Source organism: Pleuronectes platessa, chromosome 1, assembly GCF_947347685.1.
Source record: "Pleuronectes platessa chromosome 1, fPlePla1.1, whole genome shotgun sequence".
Classification (NCBI taxonomy): domain Eukaryota; kingdom Metazoa; phylum Chordata; class Actinopteri; order Pleuronectiformes; family Pleuronectidae; genus Pleuronectes; species Pleuronectes platessa.
The window spans coordinates 5,486,917-5,507,749 of NC_070626.1; the positions used below are offsets into that span (position 1 = coordinate 5,486,917).

Below are 20,833 nucleotides of genomic sequence, written 5' to 3' on the forward strand. Positions count from 1 at the left end.
CAAAATAACAGATTTGGCAGTGTGATAGTCACATTTAATTCTGAGTTCTTATTTATAAAGAAAATCAATTCAATGAATCACTTTGGTCACAAACTCCTTTGAATGAGGTCATTTTAGTAGATGTTCGTTTTATGTTAGCAGCAGTGAATGTTTTTGAAGATGTGTTTTCATCGGGGACTCGTTCCCCTCATGGTTCAGAACTGAAAACACATCGCCCTAAAAAGCAAGTCCCTCTGAATGATGAAAATCCAGCAAGCAGTAGCATGTGAGCAGAATATGAATTCAATGAAAGCCAAAATTTAACTTTGATGTGTTGCCTATATTTTTTTAACTGAAGTGATTTGGACTGTGTGACTCAGGCTGCAGACCTCAGTAAATGACATAACTGATGAGAAACTTTATTGGATTCTTAATGATTTGGTCTCATGTAGTGTGAACTGGGTTAAGGACTCAGATTCATGTGGTAAATTACTCTGCCTGCGGCTACAGTGCAAAGTTCTATTCCATGATTGATGACACAGAAAAGATATCAGATAAAGGTGTGTAAGCTGTTTGAATCTTTAATGAGCTACGCCACACCACCAGCAAACCTTTCAAAAATTCTGCTGTTGAGCACTTGGTATTATTACTGGTAATGTCACTGATTACTGTTAGTGGAGTAGGCGAGAGGTACATGATGCAGTTGCTCTGAACGGATTAAATGTCCAAACACTGTAGAAAGTGACATTTACATGTCTTTTTTGATTTTTGATTATAAAGCTGCTCTGGGTGCTATAAAAATACAAGGAATCTTTTTAACTCTGTGTAAAAATGCTCCCGGCCTCGGAGGGTAAACAAGCTTTCAGGACTTCAAACGAGACAGTCACACAACTCGCTATAAGAAGACAACTTGTAGTTCTTGTGTTTCAATGAAATGTTCCTATTATGTTTGGAATATATAAATAATATAATATATTAGTCATTCAGAAGTTGCTGGCAGAATTATTTTATTCTTTTTCGAAAGAGCCAGGGTAACTTTTCTTCTTTTCTTTTCAGTTTCCAGTCTTAATGCTAATGTCAGCTACACTTACTTCATATTTAGAGTGGTGTCAATAATCTCACTCAAAAAAAAGAAAGAAAGAGAAAAAAACCTTCTTTATTTAATTGCACTTTTCAGTCAGTGGACATGAAACTTCTTTATTTTTTTGTGTGAGTTGCTTTTGGAAATGTGACAAAAGTTGAAATTATCTCTGAAACCCTGCTGGCATTTTCTCTGCGGGTCATTTGGATAAAGAGGCGAGATTTCTGTTATATTATATATATATATATATATTTCTCCTATAAACAGTACAATGCAGGAAAAATAGATTATTCGTTTTTCTTGCTCTTACAGTAGCAATTAGTGAATACGCTGTATGCACATCATCTCAACCAAATTTCTCAGGTTGTTGTTGATTTCCACCATCCACCTTTTTCTACAACCCTCCTTTGCTCCCTCTTTCTCTCCTTTCAGGGTAGATACAACTCGTGTGGAGTTCACCATCTCCCTCAGAGAGAACTGGTCTTTGCCCTTCCTGGCACTGCAGGTCGCTGCAATCACATGTTACCTCCGGCCTCAGCTCACTGCCTTACAGCAGGTATGCATGCAGACACACACACACATGCACCCACACACACACACACACACACACATATCACAAACACACACACACACACACACACACACACACACACACACACACACACACACACACATACACACACACACAACCACACAACCACACGTGCACAAAATAATCAAAGTGATTGACTCACCTCATGGATTGGCCTGGATTTGGCACACTCACCCTATCAGCTCAATAATATGCTGTTTGTAACGCAGCCAGCAGCACAGCATGAATGAGTTTATATGTCATTAGTGTCCAATTAAAGATTATAACCTAGGTCTGTTTGTGTGTGTTTCCCTCCTTAGAAGGTGATGGTGTGGTTGATGTATGTCACAACATTCTGCTTCTGTCTGACGTGGCAGTTCAACCAGTTCATCCTACTTGTTCAGGCCCTCATCATATACACCCTGGATTGTATCGACTTTTTAACAACTACACAGGTATGGAAGAAAACAGATCAATAGGGTTAATTCCATCAATGTAGTAGCCTTGTCCTGATTAAGGGGTTTCTACCTTTGGCCTATGAAGGACACTGTAAGGTCCACAAAGCCCGATCCAAAATTAGATCGTCGGATCTATAGAGGATTTGACAGAGTTGAAGCCATATTCTTACATTTTGAAGTATACTCTTCATTTGTCGGCTGCCTAGTTGCTCTGCTGTGACGCTTTTGGCCTTCAAATGCAGCCTCTAAAGGTTGTGGACCCCATATTGGCACAGAGTGAGTGATTGGGACCCAGTTATAGAAGTTGAATGAAAATTTAATGCAGAGCACACAAGCCAAAAAAGGCTTTCAACCCTCTGGGTCTATATCCACCTTGGTTAATCCATAGCACATTGGAAAGTTTTTTGATACTTGTTGTTACTTGCACTCAACAAGCCAAGAATCAATCTCAGCTGTTAATCATGACGTTTCACCCAAGTTTTTATAGTTTCACATAACTAATCAAAACCAATCTTAACAGAAAACCACTTGAACAAACATCAGTGTGATATGAATAACATACAATGACAAATCCAGTTTAGAGAAAACTTTGTTGCCTGTCCACTTTGACTTTTTTGTTTGGTCCGTGTCCGATATGTTAACAAGGATTTATGACCTGTACTGCATCAGCCAACAGATGGTGATCGAGATTCTTCGACTTCACCTGTCATATCTGTTTATACACAGTCGATGCATCACATCTACACAAGTTGGTATACATCAATGTGTGTGTGTGTGTGTTTGTGTGTGTGTGTGTCTGTGTGTTGTGTGTGTCCTCCAGGTGACCACTCTGTACCTTGTTCAAGTGTGCGGTCTGCTAAGCGTGTGGCTCCTTCAGTTCTGTAACTCCATGATACTGGGATCCCTGGTCCTGAGCTTCATCGTAGCTGCACTCTTCATCAGACACTGCCAGGTTAGTGTGTGTGTGTGTTTGTCTGTGTGTGTGTGTGCGTTCGTGTGCATGTGTGTGTGTGTGTGGGTGGGTGTGTAATGAGTACTGGGGATAAGAGAGTTTGAAATGAGAATAGACAGGAATGGGTAACATGGAGAATTAATGTAACCCTGAAGGTGAGTCAAAGCCTCACAGAGGAAGATCCAGACAGTAGTGGTAGCTTGTTTACAGATGGAAGGTTAACCTACATTGATGTGAAGAGGTCTGTGCTGGAGTCCGTTTTTGCAGAAGATAATTCAAATTTGTACGCCGGAAAATCATTCTCCTGCCAGATCTAAATGTAATTAGGTGAAATCAGATCTTATCACAGTAACAATTATTGAAACGTTCAATTTGACAGAATTAAAGAGAAGTAGAGAGAAAGATGAAGGAAAGTTTAGAAACTGAAATGAGGAGAGAACGATTTCATTCCTGGAAATAAATGATTTGTGTACTTCAATATCTGCTCTAATTGTGAAATGTGTGCAAATGACTTTACTCTCCCACTTATTGCTTGACTTTAACAACACCAACCTGCGACCTGACATGGACTTGATCCTCCTCAGCTGGAAAAATTTAAATGTATGATACACACAAGTATGCAGAGCATCAGCGCTTCACATTCCTGACAACAGACTGAACTTTGACAGCAGCCAGTCACAGTGCACATAGCAATGCAGATCGGCACTCTATCACTTTATAGCAAAAACTTTTCAGGTTGGCAAAATTTGAATCTTTTGCTGGTTTGAATAAATAAATCTTTAACGAGACGAATGTTAAATTACAAAAATTACAATTTTGCTGCCGCCTCCTTAATGTGCAAGCTGGTGTCTGTGCTCGGCCAAAAATCATTTGTGAGATTGACGATACTTCACTCTGCACCATTCCTCTATTATCACAGTAGCTCATGAAATATGACTTGTCCAAAGTAAGTAGGCCACAGGGGTTATTTCAATGTGTCCAATACATATTGTACAAAGACTTCACATCTTCTGCTGCTCATCTCCTTTTCAGGTATTTAATGGCTGTGATAAAATAAATAAAGGTTGTGTCTGTCTACTCATCCAGCAAAAGTGTGAACATAATTTACACCACTGAACTTTATTCATTCCTTTTGTCAGAAATGTCAACAGCTGCTGACAAGTGGATTCAGGAAACCATTTACAATTTCATGCAGATTTGATCAAATGCCAAAGCTTGACAGTGGAATAACATATCTAGTGGACCTGATTCTTTTGCTTATAAATCTTTTAAAGGCTGTGACATTTTTGGAAGATAATAAATGCACTTTTTACTGAAATAACTTGCACTTTGAAGAGAGTATTATTTATACAAAGTTTAGGAGCTGGACTTGACTTATTGGAGATCAATTTCAAAATCAATGGTTGTTACGACAGAAACTGAACTGGTATGCTATTAATAAATGCATGGGCTATACTCATTGCTAGCTCCTTCACGTTCACCTGCCAACATTTAATTCAGTCTCTACAGCGTATGCAGTTTGCTTGAGGTGCAGGCAGACTGTCTGAATAGTCAGGTTATGGATTTCTCACGCTTTTAAGCTGAACTTCCTGACGTCTTTCACCCCCACTCGATCTGTTGGGCGTCGCCTTCAGCCACGCCAGGCTACGCTCTGGGACAACTGAGATGGTGTCTTATGGTTTCTGTGCATAAGTGATGGAAAAGTGTCCCAGTGAACAGTGAAGTAGTGTCATAGAAAAGAGTCTGTGCTGTGGGTTACTTTGGTCAGTCATTTCTTGACTACAAGTCTGCTGACTACAATAAATAAACAAACAAACCTCCTAATATAGTATAACAATTGCAAAGACTTGAGACTTTCATGTTACTTTTAAAACTCTTCCCACCTCTGAGTTAGAATCTATTATATGGTTTATAAGTAATCTAAATCCTCTGAATATATCATGTTAGCCATGCAGTGTTGGTGTTTGATATCTTGATTAATATGGAGATCCACGTACCTAACACAGTGTGTGTGTGTGTGTGTGTAAGTTTTTCTACATATCAAACAGTACTGAGAACATAGCAGATGCACTGACTCATCTCTGGTTGCTGTCTGATTCTGCAGTCTGGACTGAAGACAGGAAGCCTGCTGGCTCGTCTGGGCAAACTGCTTCTCCACACTGCCATGGTTCTTCTCCTCACCTTCACCATCAACTACCTAGCCAAGGTGCCGCTCTCCTCTCCTTCCCTGCTTAAAATGTATCATTCTCTTCGCTCCTTTTAATACTCCAACTTAGCCTCCTCTTCCTCTCCCTGCCTCTCTCTTCTTATTATGGGATTTCCTTTCCCTCTTCTTCTCCCTCCCTCTCTCCTGCATATCTCCTCTTCTTTTATTTTCTTTTTGAGCTCTGGACTTTTCTTATCTCCGTCCCCTCCTGGACTTCCGCTGCTCCTCCCTCTCTTACTTTCTTCTTACTTGCTGCTTCACCACCCTCGTCTTTTCCCCTGTTTCACTACATTCTCTCCTCTTCCACCTCCCTAGACCGCAGCCCCATGTCCTCTCCTCCTCCTCCTCCCCCTCCTCCTCCTCCTCCTCATCCTGATGTATCTCAAGCTTGTAGTTGGGACGTGAGATGACCATATGATCAGCAGCTTTATTTACTTATTTATAAATCTCAGTACTGATCTTCAGCCCTAACAAGATGACCTTATCTGTGTGTGTGTGTGTTTACAGAGAGTTCTTCAGCTCAGATCAGACGAGCATATCTTTAAATTCATCAAGTCAAAGTTCGCCTTGGGGCAAACAAGGTATGAACACACACAAACAGTCAGCAGTGCCTCTGTTCTAGTTACCAGCCACACAACTCTCTTATAAAACCTTGGCACAAGGACCTGCTCAAACACCTCGCTCACACAAAGTCTGCGCCATCTACACACCTCTTGACTTGATCTAGCTTGACTGTATTATTCACTAAGCACCGGTGTTGTAGCACCTGGAGTGTTAGTGTGTGTGAATAATAGATGGCAGGGTAACGCCAGCAGGCCTCCCATCAATCAGATAGTGTGTGTGTGCGCTGAGCAGCTCAGCCACTGGAGAGCGGCTTTGGGGTGGCAGATAACACAGCTCACAACCCAGCCCCACACAACTGGCCCTTCAATTATTCAGGAGGCTTGTGGGAAATGCAGTGCTTACTCCGTGCTCAATCTCTGCCTCTCCCTCCGTTGCTGTGTCTCTCTCTCGCTGAGACTCCTTTATTCTCTCCATCCGTGTCCTTTTGTTTTTATCCCTTGAGTTTTGTTCTGCCTTTGGTGAAATCCCAATTCTCTGTTCAATTACTTATCAGCACGTCGGTGTATCAGAGGCAGGAAAAAAACAAAGGTTTATAATAATTCCCATTCGGTCCCTGTTGAGATGCGTTCCGTTGATTTGGACAAGGCACGTTTGTGTTACTATTTTTGTCATCTAACAGAGGAATTAAGGAGGTGTGGAGGGTATCTATTGATTTGTTGTGTCACTGTTGTTTTCGTAGAATTCGATTTTTGCAGGTCTGTCTTCAGCACTTTTTTCACCTCTGTCGGATTAGGAAAGTGTTTGTGAGACCACAAGTTATGATTCAAGATTGTGTTGAAGAGTTGGACATGTTCTTCATTGTACATAGATAACTAACTTTTTTTTATTTGATTGAGGATGATGAACAAAGCCAGGATACTTAGTTGCTTCAAGGCTGTCGTAAATAAAAATCTGTAGCTGTTAATGGAGCAACAATACATTTTTGCCAAAACTGCAGGTCTAAGGGTTAATGCCGCGTATAAAGTAGAAAACTAGGGTTGGTAATCCTGGCAAAAGCAGACTATAATTCGGAAATATGCAACCGATGCATCCCGTCCCCTCCCATTGGCCCTCTCATCAAAGCCACGCCCGCAAAACACATGAACGTGCACTGAGTGACAAGTGCCAGCAGCCGACTTTTCTGAGACCTGCTCGTTAACTTCTGACCATCGTCTCTCTGGTTGATGATTCCAGTCGTGTGCAGTGAGAGCACAGGCTGGGTCCACACAGGCAGGCAGCTCAGTCAGAGACAGACAGGTACGCCAGCCAATCGTTTAATTCGGTTTAAAGTAGAATCCCATGTGAAGCAGGCGTGCAGCCTACAGAAATTCAAGCTTCGTGAACTGAAGCAAGAACTGACGGTGCTCAACACACTTTCTGACGGACCAGTGATCACCACAGGAATCACAGAGAAACAGAACCTAAAAGTAGACCATTTATATTCCAACTGTTGGAATATAAATTATCTCGCTCCTACCAATGACATGCTCGTTTCTTTTATGTCCATCTTTCCCTTTGTTTAATCTATTCCTCCCTTTCTCTCACCCCCCACCCTGAATGCCAACCCATTTTTTTCTTTTTCACCCCCCCTCCTGTAGGGATTTTGATGCCAGTCTGTATCTGTGTGAGGAAGCCTTCGGCGTGCTGCCCCTCGACACACTGGAGCGGCTGGCTGGTACGCTCCTGCTGTATCCCTACATCCTCACCCTGCTGCTGCTCAGTGGCATGCTGGTGGTGAGCGCACTGCAAAACCTGAGGTAGGTGATGACAGCACAGGAAGTGTCGTCCAACACTGGATCCTGCATGTGTTGGAAGCTGCTATATGGTATCTGGCTAATATTTCCAGAAATCTCCGACTGTTGTATTTGGCTCAAATATCTCAAGAACTGTACATATTTTTGCCATCACACTTTTCTTGTGTGTTTTGTTAAGGGCCCAAAATTGTGCAGTGTCAAATTGTGTGCGATTTGGACACGTGATACTTTCAGTTTTGATCAAATTCAAATAACTAGGTGACCTTTTAGCAGCAGCACCGGGGATTCGTCAATGTGAGTGGACGTTTTCAATCAAGTCACCAGACACCAACTGATTCTCCAGTTCAGGGTTCTGAGTCGGGCTTCGCTGAACTTTGAATAAACAGGTGAACAGCTCTGGGTGCAGTAGCGGTGGTGCATCTTCAGGCTTCTGTGTCCTGAGTCCTGCAGTTGGTCTGACGTACCACGGCTCAATTACTGCAGGTCACTTTCAAAGTGTAAGAAAAAATCTGCTACCTGCATTAACACAGGCCAAGAAAACAGACTATTCTAAACAGGCAGATTTAGAACAGGCACTGCACTAATTATACAAATACTATTTAAAGGAACATGGCAGTTAAAGTAGAGCCCGGATACTGGATGTAACTTTTTGCAATATGCGATCTATATTCTAAACACCACACATCAGCTGACATGCACGTTATTAGCAATGCAGAAGGAATCACAGAATTTAAATGATGTACACCGAAATCGTATTTATTTGTGCAACATTCTCTTTGTTCGAAATTGAATGATTAGAATGATAGCTGTGCCTGGTAAAAGCGATTGCTCATTTTTTCAACCAGTATTTACTCCTTAGGTGTGGCAGGGGTGAACAAGTTAATGTGAATCCTTAGCAGAAACTGAGGTAAAGAGGTATGGAAGAGTAAATGAATGGAAAATGTCAAACCTTCCAGGTAGTGAAAGGACTATCAGTGAAGCAGAGGACTTGACAATGGCTGTCAGTCACCATCCCCCTGTTTCCCCCCCACATCACTGTGGCGATGCTACTGTAGCTCCATGCCGTGTTAGACATTTTTCCAGCTGCCTCTCGAAGCTGGATTTGCCTGTGGTGCAAGGTGAGGGGCCACAGTAAGCTAAATTCATTAGCATATCAACTCGCCCTCTGCTGTAGGAGGGCTGGAATACTAACCTCATAGAACAAAGGGCTATTCGCCAATTCAGGAATTAATTTAATCCCGTTTACCCCACCTCATGTAGCAGGAGGAGCTTAGCTGAATTTGTATTCAAATGGAAGCCGACGTCCGTCCAATTCTGTGTGGGACGCCAAATTGTTGGAGTGACATCACCGGCCTAAGGCCTTTCTCTGTTTCTCCGCGGACTCCTACACACAGTTGTAGCTGTGCTTCATTGTGTGTCTGTGTGGAGAACGGCCACTGAAATCTAAATAACAATGATTGAAATCTGAATAACAGCGACTGCAATCCGAATATTATCAATTCCACCCACCTTTTCTTCTGCTGCTCTGCTCAAGCGCCTGGCTGTAATGTTTTATGTATCGCTGTTGTCTCTTCTCTCCCTGACGTTTCTGTTCCTCAGCAGGGCTAAAGGAGGTTCAGTTGAGGAGAGGAAAGGAGCAGAAGGGCGCGTGGTTGCTCTCCGTCCAGATGTGGCCTATAATGTGTTGCATACGCTTTTCTACGGCCTCCTGGCTATCAGCACCATGAGGTGAACACATACACACACACACATACACACACAGATCATGTATATCTCAGATACAGACATATTCCGGGGTGTTCACAATGGTTTCATTCTCAGGCAGGGACTCATCTAACAGTTCCTCCTGACAGGTTGATTGTATGCAGTTGCTAAAAAGGGCCACTTCTATGCTTATAGTGTGATTAGTGCCCCGATCAACCTGCCACACAATCCTGCAGTGCTGAATTTCTCTTGTGATCGGATCTCACTTCCTCTAAATGCAAATTAACACATATGTCATTTTTTAAGTTTAGACCAATTGATGTTGTGTTGAACCAGTCTGAGTTTACAGATGTGTCCGATGTCACAGCTTGTGTGTGTCTGCATAAGAGAGAGAGGAGTCAGGAGGTGCTTTACCAATCTCGTGCAGTAGCAGTAAAGCAGATTTTACTAATTCCCCCCCAAAAAACGGTGTTAAAATGTTTGCTAAAAAACACATCAGCATATGGGCATAGATAAGAGTAAAAATCTGATCAGTTAGTGAAACTCTAGCGGGATCGAGGGTGTCAGCTGAGTGGCCCAGACCACTTCTGAATGTCAGACTCGTATGGCTTAGTTTGATGGCTTAGCTCACAGACTAGTTATTGTTATTGCAGTATGTTTTTAGATATGCTTTAGGAGGACTAAGGATATATCTGGCAAATAGTACATTATCTTTGGTAATGTTGGCAGGATTTCACAAATCCAGTAATAATTTAATCTTGCCTGGTTACCACCGTAGGTAGTTAGCATACTCATAAAAACTTTAGAGTAGATAAACCCACGGTTAAACCCACTCGTTACATATCTGGTCGTGTGTATTTTTTTTTGCAGAAAAATAAATGAGCATCTCTCGAACTAAAGCTCCAATCACACGACCTTGGTTACATAAAAGCATACATTCTTTCCATAAGAGATACTGAGTATAAATAATAACTATTTATATTGCACCTTTCAAAACAGCTGCTTAATCAAGAGGAGAAATATACACAAAAATCGAAACATCGAAGACAAGAAGAAAATGTGTACAATATCATGTAAAATCCATGGCAGCAAATGATTTAAAACTAATATCTAAAGAGCAGATACATAATACCTCGCCGTTCAAAATAAATGGCAAAAGGAAAGGATAAAAGAAACAGGTTATAGGAAAAAAACAAGAAGACAAGTAAAAGCCATTCGGTAAAAAGACATTTTGAGAGAAAAATAACCGCTTTGAGCCAAATCATAAACCCACGCACAAAATGAGGCTGGAAATATGCCTGGGCCAGATTTCCATTGAAAGTTGGTAAATTCAGGCTGAAAGGAAACCTTGACAGGAAAATGATTGTCTCTCTAAGGAAGGTTTTTTGTCCCACAGTCTCTGTATTTTGCAGTCTAGGTATGATACTTAAGGCTCAGAGCAGAAGTTGAGGTAAAGGATCACAAGGAGGAGCAGGACGTCCACTCACCAGAGGGTCTGTGGTTTGATCCCCGGCTCCTCCGTTTCACATGCTGAAATGTCCTGAGGCAAGACACTGATGGCAGCATTGATGCTGAACGCAGACATTATCGCTGACGGATGTGCCGCGAATGTATGAGTGGTCATCAAGAGTAGAAAAGCTCCACATAAATTCAGGCAATTGACATTATATCGTCTTATGTAACACATGAATTAGCCTAATTCACCTTCCCTCTCATATTTAATATTTCTTCTGTTTCTCTGGAGTCCTTGTGGCACACACACGTACTCTATGGCCTATTTCTCTGGTTCACCTCCTGTAGCTGCATCATTTTTCAGCAGGTTCCACTACAGGAACAGTATCTCCACTGGGGCTCTTTCCAGTTACAGGTGCCAGACAGCCCTGGCAATGGTACCGGTGCCAAGGCTCAACAGAAAAGATCGATTTTGATGGTTGATTTTCATATTCAGCCACTTGGTCTTAATTTCCCAAATGTTTTGTCTCTCTGTACAGAAGTACAGTATGACCACTAAACAATCCACGCTGACTGTTCTCAACCGATGCATCGATCACGGTCTCAACTTAACATACAATGTTCTCCGTTCTCCTCTGTAGTGTATTTGTTTTATTTCTGTAAATCGTATATTATTTAAACTTTTTCAAAAGATTTAATATTTTAATCTTATCTAGTTTTCTTGGTAAGCTGTCTAGCATTTGCTTATGTTTAAGGAGAAAGTAACCAGCCCCTAAAATTATTTTTTATCAGCTTCCAGTGGTTTACCTTCTCCAATTGCCGTAATGAGGTAGACGTGAACTTCAGGACGTATAGTGACATCACCATCTGATGTCACACCCTGTCAGAGATGCTGAGCGTTCCAACAGAGAAGCCCTCAGTTGAGACTTTATGAGGAAACCTGAAATTATTCAGACAACAACTAAGGGCATTCTGGTATCTGGTTAATTCATAGTAATGTGAAGATACAGGTTTTCACTGGTTCATGGAAGTAGTTTAGTTTCTACGGAGAAGCATGTGACAAACAGTTTTAATTTTTTTTAAACATACAGTTCGCACAGTGCATTCTTGTAACTGTTAGGAATTATAGAAATGATTGATTTCACACAGAGTGAGGAAACTGAAAGCTTTTAGCTTGGCAGCAGGCAGGTGGAGTGCAGAAACCGGCACCTTTTCTCGAAAGTGCTGATTAAGAGTGAAAGGCCAAAAGTGCAGAACGCCATTTGTTTCTGTCACTTAGCTGCTTTGCATAGAAAAAGTATTGTGATTTATTTTTGTGAGGCTGCACTTCTTCATGCCTCCTCTCTCTCTCCTCTCTGTACCCATCTACGATTTTTCAGCTCATTTCATTCTCTCGTCCCTCTTTCCACTGCTCACTCCTCTCTGTTTAATCTTTTTCCCATTAAAATTGTAATTCATGTGGTTTGGATCAGAATAGATCTTGGATAATAATGTCGTGCTTTCGACACTAAATCAAGTTTAACCACTCTGGATCCTTCATACTGAATAATACCAAGTCTTCTGCTAAACTAAAGACAATTAGGTTGTCATGTTTGAATTTAATGAAACAAGTGCAAGTATTGGAATTAAAAGCTGCATTTTAACCTGCTGAATATTCTGTCAGTCCTCGTATCATGGAGATCAGGATTGAGATTTTCTACTAACTTTGTCATTTACCCCCATTGGAAATGCATAGTTGATGAATATTTCTACAAATTGACTGAATGTCAATCGATGTTGCCTCTCTCTCCTATTCTCTTCCCAGGATGAAGTATATTTGGACTGGTCATATGTGTGCGATCGCAGCATATGGTGTGTGCGGGACGGAGTTGTGGACTCCTCTTCTCACCACTGTCCGCTGCAACAGTAAAGTTCTGGTAAGAAATTCCAGCTCTAAACATGTGCTGTGTGGTTTTCCCCGGTTTGATACGAAAAGTGTGATACCTGACTTTGAGAACACATTCCCAATTATCTTCTTAGGTTTTTTTCTCAAATTCTCAATAAGTTTTTAAGAGAGCTCTACCTTCTTAAACTGCAGACTTGTTAGCACATGTGTTCTTGTAATGATGAATGCCATTGTCTTGAGAGTGTGTGCCAGTTATTCCTAATTAGCATCGGCCGCGTGTGCACACAGAAATCACCAAAATTGAAAAGAAAACGTACGATTTCAAGAATGACTAAAGGAAAATCTAAATATGGCAGTGGATAAAATATATCAGAAAAGTGCTCAGTGGGATTCAATTACATGTTCAGTGAAAGCTGTATCAGGAGAAAGTCACACTGTGTTCTGGAGTGTGCATAGATTCTGTGTTTCACTTAGAACAAATCCCGGATAAGAAAACAGTGGTGAATGGCAGAATCTGCAAGTGGGTTTTAAGAATTTTTTTCCCCCCAAGAATGGTTAATGGTTACTTCTTAAACTGTCATGTTAAATGGGTACATTTATAGTGATGAGCACACAGAGAATGAATAACCTGACAGAGAACCCTCTGAGCCCAGTGGACCCTTTAGCCTCTGTTAGCTGATGGTATCACACTCCCACTCCCACACATGGATTACACATGTTCATACTATCACTGCTACCCGCTAGGGAAGGTACCGCTCAAGCATCGTCCTGCGCTTCAGGCCACTGTGGAACCACAAGTGTGCAAACACATAAGAACACATTCATAGAAGCTTGTGAAAGGAGATTCCCCCCCCCCCCCCCCCCCCCCAGTTTGTTAATGAGATCTTGTCTTGCCTGGGAAACGGCCGTAGCCTGAGCAACCTTCCATTGACAGATCACCTTTTCTAACCTTTTCTTCAGTCCACAGTGTTTCCTGGTCATGTTTTCACTTTCCCTGTTCCAGCAGTGCATTAAATGATAATAACACTGTCTTGGCTTTCAATATCAGCAATTCTTTAAATATACTAAATTTTCAGGAGTATACAAATCTTTTGCCTTAAAACCCTGCTTTCAATTAACAGAACACAATAGTCTTATCTGTGTCGTAACAAAAGCAGCTTTAAAAGATCTTTCCTAATTAAAATTCAGAGGAGTATGAGTTATTATTTTGGTTTGGACATAATCTGATATTAGGTATTAAATACTTCTGATGAATGACATCTTATAGTGAAAACTCTCATTGGGATCCCAACAGATTTGACTTGCGAACGTTTAAAGAACCAGTTGGCTTTTCCATGTGGCCAACGCAGAGCCACATGTCACTTAATACGTCACTTTACACATCTCTCTAAATGTCTGATTCCCAGCACCAGCACAACATCAACAGTGGCCGACTCCAGTGAAAACAAGGAGACAACTTGTCTCCCCTGTGGACCATTGCGGATTCATTTTGACACCAACATACAAATATTCAATTTTATTTGCAGACTACACTAGGTGTGAGCAAAGTGTTGCTGCAAGAGTCGAACCAATTTCCCTGGCCAAGAGCCAGTTCCTTGGCCGTTAAAACAAAGCACTGGTTCGGATGTGGTCACTTGCTCCGAATTGGTCAGTAAACTGCCTTGGTGGAAAAGATGTTAAAGGCTTGTCCCGGTTCTTGTGACAACCAGCATTGTGTGGATCATGATTCTCCAGTGAGCATGAGAGCGACTTCTTACTGTGACATCTCACTGTGAGACATTTTGGAAGACAGTATTATTATTCTATTTTTTACCATTTACTTATTTTTTGAAGACGCCGTCCAATGACCAGCTGTTTGTGAAACCACAGCCTCTACTCTGCACTGGTGATATAACTACTCAGGAGGCCACTAGGTGTCAGTGTGGTCATGACATGACAACAGCATGCATCTGATAAGAAATTATACTCTGGGCCAGTGCTGCCCTGTATTGCTTTTATCTCCGTGTTATCTCTCTCTGTGCTTGTCTTCATTTTAGTTATGTCTCTGTCTGACTCTGACTTTCTCTGCCTCTTATATGATAATATTCTTTCATTTCATTAGAGCTGTTTTCTTTCTCTCATTCTGCAGTTACGCTTCGTCAGATATGCAGTTCCACTGGCGATGATGGCCTGCCTGTATTACAAGGTATGCTGTTTTCTTTGGCGCTTTATGTTCATTACTGTGTTTTCGGCCTCATTACAGAGCCCAGACACTTTTTATAAACTATATGCAAGAATATGAGAAAAAATAAAGTGCTGAAATGGAAGTTTCAGAAGAAAATGATAACAAGCAAATGGCTCATAACAGGAGACCAAAATGATTGCTCCCATTTAATTCGTTTTGCCATTGGAAAAACCTAAAGGACTGTCATTTCACTGGCATACTCAGTGCCATAATGAGTTTTTGTTTAAGATATATCAGTAGGTGTCACATTCTGCTTTCCAGCCTTAATGAACACTGACACTTGGTTTTTCATCCCTTGTCTCTGTCTGTTCCCTTTAGTTCTGGCCTAAGCTGATGGAGGAGGTATCAGAACTGAGGGAGTTTCATGATCCAGACACTGTGGAGCTCATGACCTGGATTAGGTACACACATGCACACACTCATACACACCCACACTTAGAAAATCCAGAGCCCTGCCTCAAATTGAGGCAAATCGGATTAGCTTGTTTCCGCAGATCAAGTTTCACTTTGCCTGATGCCCTCGATTAGTCTGTGGGAATGTGTACCGTGCATGTGTGGATGTGTATCTGGGCTTGTTTGCGTGGGAGTCCTGCCGATGAGTGATGCGAGCCGATGGGTGTCCATGAATAAGACATGGGTGTGCTGGAAAGGACCCAGCTGTTGGCAGAGCTCTAACACACCTCGGGGTCTCCGTGGTCGGGCTTTCGATCAAGAGCATCAGCCTGATGGGATCAGAGATGGAGCCTTGATTTGGAATGGCTCAGCACCGCTGCTGCTGTGTGGGTGTCTGTGTCTACATGTGTACTTCTGTCCATTTTTGCTCATTAGGTTAGATGTTGTCCTATGAACTAAAGAGTTGACTAAAGACTTCCTGTTGCATATCATGTATGTACCACCCCATCACATCATGTAGTCTTCCCCCCCGACCAATTAAGAATATGTAAAAGATTTAGCGCATGAGTAAAAACATTTCTAGCATTCAGCGAGAAAAAACTCTTTGGTGTTTCACATTCACTTTTCACTAACTATGTCCGGCCTGAACCGTACAGGACAGGTATTGACATTTTCTCATCCAAACCCATCCAGCCTGATGCAGCTAACGTGAGCTGTCCTGATTTTGTGTTACCCTGTCCCTTGTTTTTCTCCAACTACAAAAGAATCAGCTGAACCAACATGACTCACGCAACCTAAACTCCAATATAATTTCAAAAGTTTTGTCTGAACCCGGGCTCGGGTCGGATAACCACACTCTACTAGACACACATTCGTTTCCCATCTAAAACAGAATTTATGGTTAGTGATTAGGTGATATGGGTTTTCAACAACTGATATAAATTAGGGGCCCCCCCAAAAAAATGGAGGACTTGAATCATCATTCAGAGACCCCTCAGTCTTTGTGTGTGTGTGTGTGTGTGTGTTAGTCAGTGTGCTGCTATTCACTGTTTCACCATCAGTCATTGGTCAAATTACCACTCATTAGCTTGGGGTGGATAACTTGGTTTACTTACTTACTTACCTGGTTTACTTTATTACATGAATGATGATCTTGCTCTTAACGTCCCATCGATCACTCATGCGTTTCTTGATTTGACAATAGTACTTTGCTTTAAAACTTAGGACATGATGGTGAAAAGCCCTTGTACGTTTGACGTTCTTCCGCACTAGGTTGATGATAAGTAGATAGCCACCAGCGGATGTTGGGGACTAAGGTTATCATATTATATTCAGTTGTGTAGCCTTTAAATCCCAAGACCCCTGCTGCTAAAGACTGAACATCGTGGGGCCCAGATGAAGTCTTTCCTCCTGATCCAGAGCTTTTGGCTGCAGCGTTCTGATGTTTCTCTTGTGGTCATGAGCAGGACTTGTCCGTGGAAGGAACAGCTAAATCTTAGTCGACTACTAAACTTCGTCATCGGGTACGGCCCTTATAAAATGTTTTGACAAAATTTTGTCAAAAATACATAAATGTACAAAGTTAGAGTTTATATTCATCTTTTTCCCATGTTCACATCTACACTGAATAAGTCATAATGCAAAGCTCATTATTTCCATCTTATCATCATCATCAGCATTAAAAAACTGAGTGGACCAGAAACGATTTTTTATTTCTGGTCTAATCCTATTAGACAGATAGTGGAGTGGTACAGAGGGGGTAGGAGAAGGATGGATAGTGAGACAGAAAAGGAGGGGTTTGGGTGTGTGAATGTATTTGTGTGCGACATGGACTCCCTTCCCTCTGGAGCTAATCCCATTAGGCTCTGAGGATTAGGGGCTGCCTAGAATTACCTTGGCTGGGACTGAGAGCAGGGTGGAGCGCGAAGCTGCTTCTTGCCGCTGTGCTAATTACATTCCAGATGAAAGTGTTAAGATGGGGAGCGGGATGCATGTTATGTTGTATTCTCAAGCTGACCAAGGCCATGGCTGTTTTATGTATAAAGGTCACAGGAGATTCTCAAGCTGTAGTATAATGAGGGGCAGAACAAAGATAGGTACAGAACATGCATACAGAAGAGAGTCTTTTTTTGTGGGGGCTGGCGGTGAAGCTGTCACAAACTCATTGTGGTACTTCTGGCTGCGGGGCATGTGCTGCATGTATGAGTCATGTTTAATTTATAAGGGCTGCAAATGTTACTCTTAGTTCTGTTTTACAGCATGAAATGTCTAATAAGGATAACATGTTCAGATAAAGTCTTTAAATTGACCAATTCCTATTTCTACAAATTCACATTTAAGATTATGTTTAGGAAAGGATAAAGATATTAGATTAAAAGACAGATAGGATGGCTTTAGGATGAGCTAGAGTTAAGAAGCCTCTCACAGCTAATGATACATGTCCTGGGCTCCCCTGATCTTTCAAATGCGTGTTAAGGCAGGTTGATGAGGGGATTATCCTAATTCGCTGGGCAGTCATTCATCAACCCGGGCTCTAGGGGTTTGAGGAACTAAGATGCAGGTTAATGTGGCACCATCAGCGAGAAGATCATCTGTCCAAGAAAAGCTCACAAGTTTCCACTTGATAACAGTGGCGGCTCAGCTGTAGGCTGATGCTCGGTTCTAAATGGACAGTCAATAAATCAATAGCAATGCCTGCCCGTTCCACTGCCTCCGACTGTGAGTTATAGTTGTGAGCATGCAGTTTTTAAAGTCACCAATATCGCCTCTGTCTCGCACATTTGACGTGCCGCTCTGCTTTTTCCACAGTCTATATCTTCCCCTTTTTCTAATCCAGATTTGAGAGTTGTGTTGTGAAAGCAGGATGTTGTCAAACAAGCGAAGCTAAGAAAAACGAAAGCAGGAATCATTAGCAGTGGCTTTGTGGCTCCGCTCTCTGACATGTGAACTCAGTGCTGATCTCAGTGCATGAAGAGTTGGCGGCAGTGCAAGTGTTCCATGTGCAGCATAGAGAGGAGCAGCTTAAGCTCTGGAGCATGTTTCACTCTAATTAAGTCCACAAATCAGGTTTGGACTCTCAGGAGTAAACACTGTTGCTGCCAAATCCAATATAATTGAAATAAGCCTAAAAGTCCGCTACCAGACGTATCAATGCTAACACGTGACCTTTAGTCGAGAGCTTGTGTGCGGTGTGTGCAGTGTGAACATGTGTGTGCGTGCGAACATGAACGCGGCTCCGAGGAGGATATCAGAAGACATTTAGGCTCAAATGTAGGTGTGAATGAAGGCGTTTCAAGTCGAATTTCCCCCACACTTGGATGACACCACAGGAGCAGTATGGAGGCATTTTATGTTGTTTTTATGTTGTTTTGTTACGTCTGAAGAAGGAGTCACCATTTACTTCAATTGCATTGGATTTGGCTGCAATGCTGTTTACCCCTTAAACTCCCAACGTGTTTTGTGCAGTATTACACTTCACCCACCCCTACATCGGCATTGTGGTGAGGAGATAATGAGAGAATTTTAATTTTTCGATGAACTATCCCTTTAATGTTATTGCAAACCATGCATGTTTGGCAAGTGCAACAGGAAAGGGGAAAAACTGTACATTTTACAATTGTGCAAAGACAGAAGCTTGCCTTCAGAAGCCTTTATCAGAGGTTTCACAACATAAAAAGTGAACGAGATAATAATAGTTATTTTGTTAATGTGCGGCCAACTGATGTGCACGAGGACCTACAACATTAAATTGTTCAGCTGCATAGAAACAACGAGCTCTAAGCTACAGTAGGTACATCCACATTCTGCTGGAGCTGTAAACTCTTGGCGGAGGATTTTCCCATTCTCTGGAAACATGAACTGAAATTTGTATCTCTGATTTGGGACGGTACTTTTAAAAACAGACCTGGACTCAGGTCCACTCTGAATGACTGACGTATAAACCTATAAAACCAGCTGCAAATATCATAATGGTGAAGGGTCTATCTCAGACCTCTCGCTAAAGAGAAGCAGTGTCAGCCATTGCATTAAAGAGGTTAGTGTGATTATATATGTGTTCAATAATTTAGTATGACACTCGAAGGATGTAATACAAATTGAAACGGCCCTTGAGCCCCTGATACTACGTATAGAAGCCGTTTGTTTTAAATACTGTCAGCCTTATCAAAATCCAATGCACTTCAATGGATGTGCTGGTGGTTTCTGCATTTTTTTTGTTCATATATATATATATATATTTCAGTATGTTTGATTTAAAAACCTCATGGTTGGTTAAGTTAACAAAGTAGCTTAGAAAATATATTTTCACATCATATGTATGTAGTTATTGAACAGAACATTGTATCTATGGATGTTCATCTTTTTGCATATTGATTAGTGTATATATGTACATGCTCTATCCTGGTGGATCTTTAATGGATTACCATTATTATCTTTAGCATGCCCCTTTTCTTTCTTTCTTTCTTTCTTATATTAACATGTAACTACTAGTTATTTTAGACCTTTTTTGTTTCGCTCAATTTTCTTTCCGATTACAAATTGTGAATTGAATCTTGTATAGTAGCAGGAAATACAACGGGACTAAATAAGAGTCCTGGTCCTGCTCACACTGTCTTTCTTACAAGGCTCAATAGGACATTTGAATGTAATATTTTCATCATTAATTCTACTCTGACAGATGTTTTTGGTATCTGGGGCAACAAGCTGTAAACTATGCACATACATACAATATATCTTTAGTTGGATTTAGTTATGTAAGATGCAGTAGGCAATTTGATAATTTTTTACTAGGGGTTGTGCACCAGCTTTTAAGCTTAGAATTAGGTTTAGGTTAGGGTAAGTGTCTGGGGAATGCATTATGTCAATGAGTGTCCTCACAACTATAGATAGAGCTTTGTTTGTGTGTGTGCGCGCGTGTGTGTGTGCAAGCTCGCGAGCAAAATAACTTGAGTAGGGAATCATGTGATTAAACTTTTGTAGCTGATCATTCAGCGGCGTGGGTGTGTGGGATGACACTCCTGCATTCTGAATCCTGCTTGCCTCCCAGAGATAGTAAAATCTTTATGGATGGCCACTGACCACCAGCCGACGAGTAATGGCCACCGATGTGGAACAGATTCTCTCAGTGCTGATGGTCAGTCTGACAGTGAGTGAGTGTTTGGGAGGGAAAGAGATGGAGAGTTGGACTAAAGAGCATTGTGCTTTACTGCTGTGTGTGTCCTAGCTACTTGATAACTTTGTCTCGCTGCCTATTGGTGGTTGGCAGGAATATTAGATGAGGGCGAAGAGATAGGTGAAAGAGAGCCAATGTAAATAACCAATGTGCCACGGTTGGGTCAAAACACCTATCACATGACGATGTCATTTTATCCATTATTAATATAGAAAGGCAGATTAGCGCAACTTAATGTTATTCATAACAACTGTGCTTTTCCTGCTCAAAAGCATAATCATTTCAATATGGGTGCCGATGTTGCAGTGTATTATAATATTCATATTCATATTTCGCACTTGATGCACACTGCATGTATCTATTTTTCTTTTGCCTCTTCCTCTATTGTTTTGTCTTCTTAA

At 41.5% G+C, this 20,833-nt stretch overlaps 1 protein-coding gene across 1 annotated transcript in view; it reads left to right on the forward strand.

The window, feature by feature from the left end:
* dpy19l3 (dpy-19 like C-mannosyltransferase 3) overlaps window positions 1-20,833 on the forward strand; it is a 46,342-nt gene that overhangs the window by 14,384 nt on the left and 11,125 nt on the right. Inside the window, 10 exon segments of the mRNA XM_053426408.1 lie at window positions 1,493-1,616; window positions 1,952-2,086; window positions 2,910-3,041; window positions 5,146-5,247; window positions 5,755-5,828; window positions 7,449-7,607; window positions 9,207-9,332; window positions 12,565-12,676; window positions 14,774-14,830; window positions 15,188-15,270. Coding sequence (XP_053282383.1) covers window positions 1,493-1,616; window positions 1,952-2,086; window positions 2,910-3,041; window positions 5,146-5,247; window positions 5,755-5,828; window positions 7,449-7,607; window positions 9,207-9,332; window positions 12,565-12,676; window positions 14,774-14,830; window positions 15,188-15,270 — 1,104 coding nt within the window.